At 38.1% G+C, this 12,468-nt stretch overlaps 1 protein-coding gene across 1 annotated transcript in view; it reads left to right on the top strand.

The window, feature by feature from the left end:
* PPFIA2 (PTPRF interacting protein alpha 2) overlaps positions 1–12,468 on the top strand; it is a 509,230-nt gene that overhangs the window by 437,072 nt on the left and 59,690 nt on the right. Inside the window, exon 21 of the mRNA XM_052641133.1 lies at positions 9,149–9,242. Coding sequence (XP_052497093.1) covers positions 9,149–9,242 — 94 coding nt within the window. The remainder of the gene's footprint in view (positions 1–9,148; positions 9,243–12,468) is intronic.

The raw sequence follows: 12,468 nt of genomic DNA, 5'->3' as shown, positions 1-12,468 counted from the left end.
GGAAGAAAAAGCCCTATGCTAATTAAGACTCTCAAAATACTCCAGAACTCTCTGTGCTCTTTATGGTTAAGAGGTAGTAAACAATCATGTGCATAGTGGCAGGAGTATGGATAATACTGTCACACAAGCTAGTCTGTCAGCAGAGAGGTTTGACCTAAGACATCCTTGTCCCACCCAGAGCAGGGAATTAGCAGCAATTATTGACACAACAAATGAAAAACCCTTCACCAATATAATTCCTAACCAACCCACTATACTAATAATTTCTAACTCCCCAAAAGAATTTGCCTTTAGTAAGTCTAAAACATCTTGTGCCTCTCAGATCGGGAGGCTGTAAACAATCACATGTGGCCGGACGAACCTATACAGGCGGGCTAGATAGCCTTCAGAGCAGTCCGGAAGCTGAAACACTCTTGTCACGCCCAAGAATTTTTATTGCCTTGGAGCTGCACATTTACTCCTTCTCCAAGAAAAACGGTTATGGAGGAGAGCCCCCCGTAAAGTCAGAGGTGTAGGTGAGAGCATAAAACAGACTCTGGTTTTGGGGTAGATGCTCGGGAACAGGGGGTTTCCTGAGGCTTGATCACGCCTTTGCGAATGCCAAGCCTCTTTCCTCATTACCTTTGCCATGGGCGGAGTTCCTCACGCTGGCCCCCGGCATATTGTCACCCTGCTTATTTAACTTATATGCAGAGTACATCATGAGAAACGCTGGACTGGAAGAAACACAAGCTGGAATCAAGATTGCCGGGAGAAATATTAATAACATCAGATATGCAGATGACACCACCCTTATTGCAGAAAGTGAAGAGGAACTCAAAAGCCTCTTGATGAAAGTGAAAGAGGAGAGTGAAAAAGTTGGCTTAAAGCTCAACATTCAGAAAACGAACATCATGGCATCCGGTCCCATCACTTCATGGGAAATAGGTGGGGAAACAGTGGAAACAGTGTCAGACTTTATCTTTTTGGGCTCCAAAATCACTGCAGATGGTGACTGCAGCCATGAAATTAAAAGATGCTTATCCTTGGAAGAAAAGTTATGACCAACTTAGATAGCATATTCAAAAGCAGAGACATTACTTTGCCAACTAGGTCCGTCTAGTCAAGGCTATGATTTTTCCAGTAGTCATGTATGGATGTGAGAGTTGGACTGTGAAGAAAGCTGAGTGCCAAAGAATTGATGCTTTTGAACTGTGGTGTTGGAGAAGACTCTTGAGAGTCCCTTAGACTGCAAGGAGATCCAACCAGTCCATTCTGAAGGAGATCAGCCCTGGGATTTCTTTGGAAGGAATGATGCTAATGCTGAAACTCCAGTACTTTGGCCACCTCGTGCGAAGAGCTGACTCATTGGAAAAGACTCTGATGCTGGGAGGGATTGGGGGCAGGAGGAGAAGGGGACGACCGAGGATGAGATGGCTGGATGGCATCACCGACTCGATGGACGTGAATCTTAGTGAACTCCGGGAGTTGGTGATGGACAGGGAGGCCTGGCATGCTGCGATTCATGGGGTCGCAAAGAGTCGGACATGACTGAGCAACTGAACTGAACTGAAAGGCCATGTAATGACCCACGCTCTATACTATACAGAAACAGATGATTTCAACAATCATCCAGGCAAAGCAGCCACTGGTAGGAGGGTTGGCGGTGGTTCCCAGCTCTCACTTCCTGGGCAAGTGCTCCAGACAATATACTCTTGGGACTGTTTCCATCAAAAAGAACTTCAGTGAGCTCGTAGTCTCATGGAACATGTTTGGAAACTTAATGAAATTAAACTTTTTTCTTCAAAAAGTTTATAACTTCTTGAGGGTATTACACATAAATGCATAAAAAGTAAAGAACAATTCAAGGCAATAGTAAAAACATCACAGAATATATTATAATCTTTCTTATAGAACATGTAGACATAAGGTCAGTAAAGTGTTTAAATTATTAATTTTTTCCCTCCCTGGATATGTTTGACTCTACTTGGAACAAAGTGCAGTTTTCCTTTAGAATTGAAAAAGTATAAAACTTGAGTTTCAAATAAGACTTATCTCTCCAAAAAGTACTGAAGCCACATGAAAGGATAAACTCCATGGGAGATGTGATGGAAAGGAACCTGGGTCTATATATGGTTAGTTAGGAAGTGGATGCCAGGCTGGGGTGTGAAGTGTGAAACCAAATTATCAAGCCAAAGAAGTGATAAGGATTGAAGATCAAGTTGCCTAGCTGTGGAGAGAGTGGAAATGCATAGATTAGGAGGCAGCAACCTGAAGGAGGCACAGCAGGCAAAGGAAATGACCTGGGTCCCAGCATCAAGTATCAGAGCACAAGGGAGAGTGAGGAGTCGGGGCAATCGCACACCACGCTGTGCTTCAGAGGCAGTTAACCAGTGAGGAAGATGGCAACAGAGTGTGAACAGGTAGTGATGCTAAATGCATTTATTACCTCTGGTAGGTCATCTGTTCCACATGATCTTAACACATTTACTACCTGGGAAACACCCAGGTAGAAGACCCACCCAGGTCTTCAGAGTCCTAATAATAATGACCATAAACAAAAATGAACAGAGCACACGTGATTATCCTAGCAGGTGGGAAAATGGTAAAAGCAGAAAAATATGTATAAATCATGCAGGCAGTATCCCTAATTAAAGATACATAAAATGTGTATATTATTGAGTAAAAAAAAAATGAAAACTACTCTTGCAAGTTTCCCTTAAATGCATATGAGAAGCAATACATTTCAAAGACACATTTTTGCTTGCTAAATTGCAATTCTCTTCATGGTCGTCTGTCAGATTGTATATCATAATGATCTGATCTCTATTATTTATTATAATCAGCATAAGAAAATAATGGGCAGAAGCAACAACAACATCAGAGCAACACTGTTTAGCAAGCATGTTTGTACACACAAATTAGGGTTGCTGTGCTAGCCTTTACCTCCAGATTCAGATTGTTCCTAGATGTTACAGAAGTAGCAAATACAATATAAATTCTCAAAGCATCAGTTAGAGATGAGTCATGTTCTACATAATGAAAAGGTCTTCTTATGAAGAAAGCAGTGTTTAGGTTCAGTTATGAATGCATTTATTACATGCCATTTAGGAGCCAGGCACGGTGCCTAGGTGCCTCCTCCAGAACTAATAGACTGAGTCAGGAAACAAGTCATCATTTATAAATTCAAGTGTGTTTAAAATCAAAATGAGTACTACGGATTCATTCCGAAGAGAGGTCAAGTAGATGAAAGACGGAGCTGCTGATCAGCTGCAGATTATAGTCTTAATTATCTCTGGGATTAGATTTTCTTTTTAATACGATAGCAAGGAACTCTGCTGGACAGATGGAGCTATAGAGCCCTTGCCATGTGGGTCTTGGCCTGACTTTCCTACAGATTCTTACCTCAAGTGCCAACAGGAAATTAATTATACTCAATAGAGTCTAAGGCCCAGGCAACATAGAGATATTTTCCTTCACAATCCCAATGAACAGGTATCTCTATCTAGTACCCCCAGAGAAGAAAATGTCAATCCACTCCAGTATTCTTGTCTGGAATACCTCATGGACAGAGGAGCCTGGTGGGCTACAGTTCATGGGGTTGCAAAGAGTCAGACACAGTTTAGCGACTGAACAGTATCAAAACCATCCATAGATCTAGGCCTATGCACGTCCTTTCATAAATTTCTCAGCCTGGATCTTAGGAAATCTTATACTTTGTAGCACCTCTCCTGAAATTTCTCTAAGACCTTCCTCTGGTGCCTGGGAGAGCTTGGGACTGGCAATGCCATCCCGGCAGCACACCCTTTCCCCAGACCTGTACCTGTGTAGGTCGAGTCTCTGCTGCTGCTGAGTCACTTCAGCTGTGTCCGACTCTGTAAAACCCTACGAACTGCAGCCCACCAGGCTCCTCTGTCCATGGGATTCTCTAGGCAAGGGTACTAGAGTGGGTTGCCATGCCCTCCTCCAGGGGATCTTGCCAACCCAGGGAATGAACCCAAGTCTCATGCATTCCAGGCAGATTCTTTACCACTGAGCCACCAGGGAAGCCCCAGGTCAAGTCTCTGCTGCTGCTGCTGCTAAGTCGCTTCAGTCATGTCTGACTCTGTGCGATCCCATAGACGGTAGCCCACTAGGCTCCTCTGTCCCTGAGATTCTCCAGGCAAGAACACTGGAGTGGGTTGCCATTTCCTTCTCCAATGTATGAAAGTGAAAAGGGAAGGTGAAGTTGCTCAGTCGTGTCCTACTCTTCGCGACCCCATGGACTGCAGCCTACCAGGCTCCTCCATCCATGGGATTTTCCAGGCAAGAGTACTGGAGTGGGGTGCCATTGTCTTCTCTGGGTCAAGTCTCTAGAAGCATTCAAATTTTGTGTTACCTTTCAGATGGAACAAGACAGGAAGGCAGTGCCGTCTGGGCACGATGCCTAATTCAAGCAGACCATGTGCACCTGGGTCCCTGTTTCTCCCTAATTCTCTGTACTGTATCTTGTGTTCTCCGGATTCCTGGGGGAGCCTAGAGACTTTACCTGTAGGGTTGCTCTGGGCCAGAACAACCTGACCTTGTTGCCTGACCTTGGTTCCAGAAGGATGGCCTAATAATTGAATCACTTCTGCTGTCAGAATGGTATCATATGAGATTGGGTAACAATAGATTGCTGTTCCACTAATTTGGGGTTACTCAAAATATTTGTATAGAAAGGGGTCTGGAAGAAATATGTGACTAGGCCCCTCACACCCTAAAAGCGATCCTATCTCAAACACTTCAAAGTCCTTGAAAACCTCACAAAAGAGTCTGCGGAGTGCCTGATGGCCCAGAGAACTTCATAGAGGGTATGGATTGCGCCTTGGGCTTTTCCATGTGCCAGCTCTAGGGGGCCACTGACAAGGTGATAAGCAATATATTACCTGAGTATCCACTGAATCATGGCACTCAAGCCTTCTATGCCTAAACACCTTATGCCATGAGATGGGGTGTAGTTAAGATGCTCTCGCCGTATCACTAGGCGCTTCCCAGGTGGCACTGGGCTTCCCTGGTGGCTCAGCTGGTAACGAATCTGCCTGCAATGCAGGAGACCTGGGTTTAGTCCCTGGGTTGGGAAGATCCTCTGGAGAAGGGCAAGGTTACCCACTCCAGTGTTCTGCCCTGGAGATTTCCATAGACCGTACAGAGGGGTCACAGAGTCGGAACAACTGATCAACTGTCAATCCCTGGTGACGCTAGTGGTGGAGGACCCACCTGCCATGTAGGAGACGTAAGAGGCGTGAATTTGATCCCTGGGCCAGGAAGATCCCCCTGGAGGAGGGTATGGCAACCCACTCCAGTATTCTTTCCTGGAGAAACTCATGGGCAGAGGATCCTGGCCGACTACAGTCCATAGCATCACAGAGAGTCAGACACAACTGAAGTGACTTAGTATGTACACACTCCATATTACTAAGAGGTCTCCTGCAGAATGAGTGTTTCTCACTGGGCACACTCTTGCAATTTCAAAATGGGTAAACTAAAACATTTTCTACTTACTGAAGGGTGTTTAGAATTCTTGACTCCTATTTAATATGTATCTGTTCACTTTGCAATCATTGTGACGTATAAAAATTTGCTCCCTTTCCCCCACCAACATAGGCAAATATTTACACTCCCTCTGAAAATTGGTATTGTCTCCTCTATAGTACCAACACAATGGAGATATAATGCAAGCCAAAAAAATGAGTCACATAGGTAATTTTCAATTTTCTAGTACCCATATTGAGGGTTAGTAAAAAAAGACAGGTGAGATTAAGTTTAACAATGTTTTTATTTAAACCAATATAGAAAAATTATCATTTCAACATGTTCAGTTCAGTTCAGTCATTCAGTCGTGTCTGACTATTTGCAATCCCATGAACCAAGCATGCCAGGACTCCCTGTCCATCACCAACTGCCGGAGTCTACCCAAACCCATGTCCATTGAGTCGGTGATGCCATCCAACCATCTCATGCTCTGTTGTCCCCTTCTCCTCCTGCCTTCGATCTTTCCCAGCATCAGGGTCTTTCAAATGAGTCAGCCCTTCACATCAGGTGGCCAAAATATTGGAGTTTCAGCTTCAACATCAGTCCTTCCAATGAACACCCAGGACTGATCTCCTTTAAGATGGACTGGTTGAATCTCCTTGCAGTCCAAGGGACTCTCAAGAGTCTTCTCCAACACCACAGTTCAAAAGCATCTATTCTTCGGTGCTCAGCTGTCTTTATAATCCAACTCTCACATCCATACATGACTACTGGAAAAACCATACCCTTGACTAGACATCAGTATAAAATTATTAAGTAGGTATATATTTTCTTTTTTGCACTGTGTTTTCAAAATCTTGTGTGTGATTTATACTCATATTTCAAGTATTCAATAGCTGTATGTGATAAATGAATAAAACACGGATCTAGATGAATAGATATTCCTAAAGTCCACGCAGCCATGGGAGCCCACTGATGCCCAGGAAAAATTGAAAGAGACTCTCACCAGATTTATATAATCACTCATAGAGTAAACAAGTTCATTAGAAAACCTAACGTTACCCTACGGTTAGCTGGTCAGATGGTTGGAGAGATGAACCTGAGATTTATGGGGCTCCTGGATCAGTGCTATGGAAGAATGTTTTTTCTCATCTATAAATGTTTTATTTGGACTTAAAAGTGCACATAATTAGACTTTTGTTCCTGCTTAAGGGTACAGCCCATGCCACTTGAAACTAATTTCGCCTGCTGTGACTTATGTGTCATTTTCTATTGGCATTTTCAAACACGACGTAGCAACAATTCTTTATCAGATTTCTTTAAAGGGTATTAGATTTTGAAGTGATCAGCGTATCTCCAAGCCCCTCATGCCTTTTACTTTCAGAACTGTATTTGTGAAAAGAAAAGTCTACTATTTCTTTCTGGATCTAGTTTGGACTCACAGAATTCCTCTAGAGCTCTCTTTGTTTCTCTTCCAGAGCACTAAACTTTTTAAAATGTTCTTTTCTCTAATTAAAATGTAAAAAATTAAAATCATAATTTATATGTTCTTTCCTCAGAAGAATAAAAAGCCTGATTTATCCAGCCAAGTAGTGGTTGAGAATATCTCATTGTATATGAAATAGGTCTACTCATCAACCTCTGTGTCCCCATCTGGACTGATGAAGAATTTTGTGACTTATAAGTGAATCACTATTCATTTCCATTTCTATTTCCAGAAAGCAATTTTATTGTTAATTGCATATGGTAAATAGTAACTTATGGATGTACAGTAGGGCAAGGACACCAATGAGAAAAATAAAATGAAAATATTCACTCATTCTGTATAGTGGAAATTTCCATATTTAAAAATATTCCCTAAGAGTACTTTAGTCAACTAGTAGATGACTTCCCTAATGATGAAAATAATGAATGAAAAGAAAGAAATGAAACAATTATGAGTAAATGGAAGTTCCTTTATGAGATTATATTAAAGAGTCCCAGGAGATCCTAGAGGGGAAACCACATGGTTCCTTGTTTAAGGGAACCAGGGACTGTGTTGTTACTTACAGCTGCAAATGCTTCTCAAAGTATTGTACACCAAAAAGAATTTTAAAATTGAAATATATGGAAATACTGCCTCTGACAGATCAGAGTTGAATAAAAGGAGAGAGGTGAGGAGCAACTGCTTCTAATAAAGTATAAGCAATGCTTTCCTACAATTAGTGTTGCTTCAGGTCTTTTGTTCTTTCAAGATAACTTAACTGCTTTCTCCTTGTGAGATGAAAATAATGAAAATCATTCACAATATAAAGTTCTTTAAGTTTTAATTGCTTATGTGCATAATTGAATAAAGTAAATTTCATTCCTCAAACTCTGAATCCCTGAGTAAGATCTAGATAGCAATCAATATGTTTTCAGTTGAAGATGACTTTCTTGTAATTATTCAGTTCAGTAACAGAATAACTGGGCTATGAAATTAACTTATTTATGACAGTGTTCCCGAACTAATAGTATTGAGTAATTAAATTATTTTCTAAAATAAATTATGAAAAACAATTACAACAAAATTATCTTTAATAGTACATATCTACTGATATATTGGTGAATGTTTTTGTGTAGTGTTTGTAAGAGTATTAGCTTAAATCTCTCTACCTAATCTTGAGCTTAAATGGGATTTAAATCTCTTTTAATTAAAAGCATATGTATACCTTAACCTACTTAAAAATAATGAGCATTTTTCATTGACCTTGACTTAATGTTTTCCACACAGTAAATAGCAGAGAGAAAACAGAGCCTAGGTTTAAGTTTTCATTTTTCACTTACAACTGATAATTTATGACCAGTGATATGTTAGGAGATGCTAAATAATTGCTCTGTAAAATTGTTCAACGCCCAGCACACTTAGATTCTCCTCTTATTCCAAGGTTATGTAAATGTATCAAATATATCCCAAAGCCAAATGAAACTGACATTACATCAAATAGTTTATAAACTGCTTGGTAAAAACAATTCTTACCAGGGTCTTTTGAAGAAAGATTTAGAATTTTTTTCAGGTTAAAATTACAAATTATAGATTAAATTACATATTACAGATTAAAATTACAAAACAATGCAAAGCCTTACAGAACATAGTAAGCTCTGAAAGTCAGGTTTGTACTGAAGGATATAGGAGTCAGCCAGGTGAGCAGAGGAGTGTTCTAGAGCAAAAGACAAAAAAATTTAACTCAGCAATTATCTCTCCATTCTCTCAATTGGGAAGAGAAGACATGCACTTGTGTATCTGTGCATTGGGCTATCATTTATTCCATCATACATGAAAAATTTCAAATATTTCTAACAGTGAGAAAAACCTCACACACAGCACAGGTTTTTTCATTTTTCCTAAGAAAAGTAGAAAAACAAACCTCAAATCTTGCAGACTATATACTTAAGTGTTTTTCAGTGTATAGGCCACATGTATTAGTTGCTACTAGGTGTGATTGAATGGCCTATATTTTTTCCCCCATTCTCTCGGTGTGTGTGTATGTGTATACCCATGCCATTGAATGCATATTGAGTTGGAAATACAAAGACCAGCCAAAAAAGAAAAAAAAAAAATGTGATACTAAACAGTTGCTCAAATAAACTTTAAAAAATGTAATTTCAGAACTGACTCAATGCATCCAACCTAATGTGAATGGTTACTTCTTCACAGGAGGCTTTATGGAGACTGAAGCTGCAGCTCAGGAGTCCCTGGGGTTAGGCAAACTGGGAACTCAAGCTGAGAAGGATAGAAGGCTGAAGAAAAAGTAGGTTTGGAGATTTTTTTTTTTCCCTTCTCTTTCTAACTTTTACTTACTTTGTATCATTGTTTGTGGGGAATTAAAAACAGAGTAACTGGAAAGAAAACAATAGACCGAGGCCAGTGTTATCCTGGTATTCCCTGGAACTATTTGGTGCTCCAGTGTTACGGTTATAAACATCTAACTATTAAAAGATTTTGGCCCCTAGTATAAATAAACAGTTGTTTTTAAAGAGATCAAAGCTTTTATTTCAAAACTCAAATATATTTAAAATATTTAAATGTAGCCTTATAAATAATGTAATATTCCATTTGAAGTTGAATTCAGTACTGAACTGGTATGATAAAATGGAGATTATACCATCCGACTCTCATGACAATTAAAGAACCTCCTCCTAAAATGGAGTATTTAAAAGGAGACCGTTTCTCTGACTGATTGAATGTAAACTTATTTTAGAATCACAGCAGATTGTTTTGCATCTGTCAGGAAACTGATAGTATATTTTTTCATTCACATATAATATGGAACATTTAAATGAACTTGCAAAATTGGCAATTTTGGAGTCTCAGCAGCTGTTAGACACAAGTAGGTCTATATATAACATGTTTTTTTTAATGCATAGTAACATTTTCAGTGAAGACATAGCACCTTTAGACCATGTTCTTTAAAATCCAAAGAATTTCTCTTTATTCCAGGATCTATTGGTTGGTTATTCCTTTTCTTCCCTCTCAAATATTTATTATGTTAGGATTGTAGTTTTCATATTTACCTTCTTTCCTATGAAAGTATGTTCATTGCTCTAGTCATCATTATTATTGACACGCAAGTGGCTATACTATGCTAATTAATTTATCTCATATTTTCCCTTCTCACTTGCTTTGCAGATGTGTGCTAATAATGAAAAAAAAATATGTATTTAAAAGTTGTAGAAGAATCTACTAGTATAACCATTGCATTAACTTTCTACTTACTAAAATTAATTATATATCCAAATTTAGTAGAAATGCTATACAGAAAAAATAAGTGACCTTGGGAGCATTCTTTCTTGAATACAATTAAATGCTCAATCACATTCTATACTAATAAATATTACCTTTCTAATTACTGGTCACTCAAAGTATATATATAAAGATTAAATTTATTTGAAGTCTAAAGGATTTTCAATGTATTTATTTGAAATTGCTTTAAGTCTAAAGTAGTAATAATAATCCAACCCTAGCTTGGCTAATGCACTTAGTTTATTTCCCTTAAAAGTTAATTCTCATTTTTCCCACAATGAAATATTTAAAAATAATGGCAATCTGGCCAGTTTTCATCTTACATATAAGGCAGTATGGAGGCAATGCCTCACATAATTCATTTGTTGTTTATGAGACCAAGTTAAATGTCAATTTTAACAGCTACTGAAGTTAAAAATTCCCATTATACCATGACTTAACAAAATCATAAATTTAGAATTAAGGTTTAGGAATTGTTAACTTTATACACTGTTAGATTGATTTGATATTAATCTTATAGAATTATTCCTTAAACCCTAAGTATTCTCACAGTAAGAAAATGATTTTAAGTTCTGGACTTGGTTTAAAGATCTGCCTGTGCTTGATTTCATTACTTCATTTTGAAATGCATTTTGGCAAAATATAATTTTAAAATGTAGAACATAGAGTCCCTGTCTTGAACATCAAGAAAAATATTAAGAATAAACCATAATACAACAAAGGCTAACATTCCTTAGCACAACTATTTCCTATAGAATAATATTATTTGAGTTAAAATGGATACAACAAGGCAAAGTGTTGTTGCTAATTAGTGAAAAGACCGAAGCATCTCTCTTATTATTGACCATCTCATAGCAAAAGACCAGTAAGTATAGATATTCAACCTATATTTGTAAGACGTATAAGGAGGTGCTAACACTCATCCATGCCTTCTGTGGCACCATGCCTGGGCTTCTGGGTTACCAAAAAGTCACGAGTCCTCATGGAATGGGTTTTACAAGATAAGCAAGTTAAATTATTTGTAAATGATATAGTTTCAAACTTTACTTCTATCAAATTTCTTATTACATGATTAAACATTGGTCATGTTCTCAAATTTTCTGAAGCATTTAAAATTTTATTTAAACAATTCTCATGTTCTTTGTTTAAAAGACACTTTATCCTCTTTATTTATTTTTTAAGACACTATATCCTCTTTAAATGTGCTTCAACGAATCATACTCTTTTCTGTGTTCAAATTCCATATATCTACTTTCAAGATGAAAAAGAATTCAAGTACATTTTAAAAAAATGCACACACACAAAAATGGAGAAAACAATTTCAAATCTTTAAACACTATAGTCTGCACATACATGGTTGCAATGACTATGGCTTCCCACCAGTTGTTCTTCTACATTCTATCCAATGACCAAGCCAAATGATGTGTCCAGGACACAGTACTTATACTTGTGATCACTGTCCCAAAGTTCATATCAGAGATTCATTTCATTAGTCTCCCTGTGGAAATAGCACAGCTGGACAATCTCATTTTTAACTTTACTAAGATATCAGATATCTCTGATTGACAATCTGTGAATTTAAATTTAATTGGTTGAAATCTTTAAATAAATTACTTATGACACATTTTGAAAAAACCATATGGGAGAGAAATCAGAGAGCAGCATTCAAGATATTCCGAATGTTTGCAAAGTTCAGAAATTTACAACGTTGGCAGTCCCAGAAAAAGGTCTAATTTGAGGTACACTTACCATTCAGCAACTAAAGACAGATAGATTAAAACATCTTACTAGGTCTGTGTTCCTACTTTGTTCTGCTTTTGCTTTGCTTCCTGGTGCAGACATTTGTTTTTCTTCTAATTCTAGCTACTGTCCTATGATGAGAAATAGGAAATCAAGAATACCGTATCTGCTAAAGCATCCACTGTTTAAAAAATTCTTGGGTTGAGTATTATCTTCCTGAGTTGTATATTATCACACAGGTGCTATTCTTCCCTCAGAACAGCATCTAACCTGAAGGTCTAAAGTCAACCTATTGTTCTGCCTAGTTCATTTTTATTACATCTTATCTTTGTTATACTTTCCTTAAAAGCTTCAATTCCATAAATTTCTTCAGCAGGCTTATATGGAATACAGTTAATACCTAATGATAATTATGTCAAACTGAAACTCATCTTGAAATTCTTTGAGCTGTTGTTGTTTAGTAGCTAAGATGTGTCTGACTCTTTGCAACCCCA

This window comes from Budorcas taxicolor, chromosome 5, assembly GCF_023091745.1.
Source record: "Budorcas taxicolor isolate Tak-1 chromosome 5, Takin1.1, whole genome shotgun sequence".
NCBI lineage: Eukaryota > Metazoa > Chordata > Mammalia > Artiodactyla > Bovidae > Budorcas > Budorcas taxicolor.
Note: the sequence above shows the minus strand (reverse complement) of the source record. Positions and strands in the feature narration are given on the sequence as shown.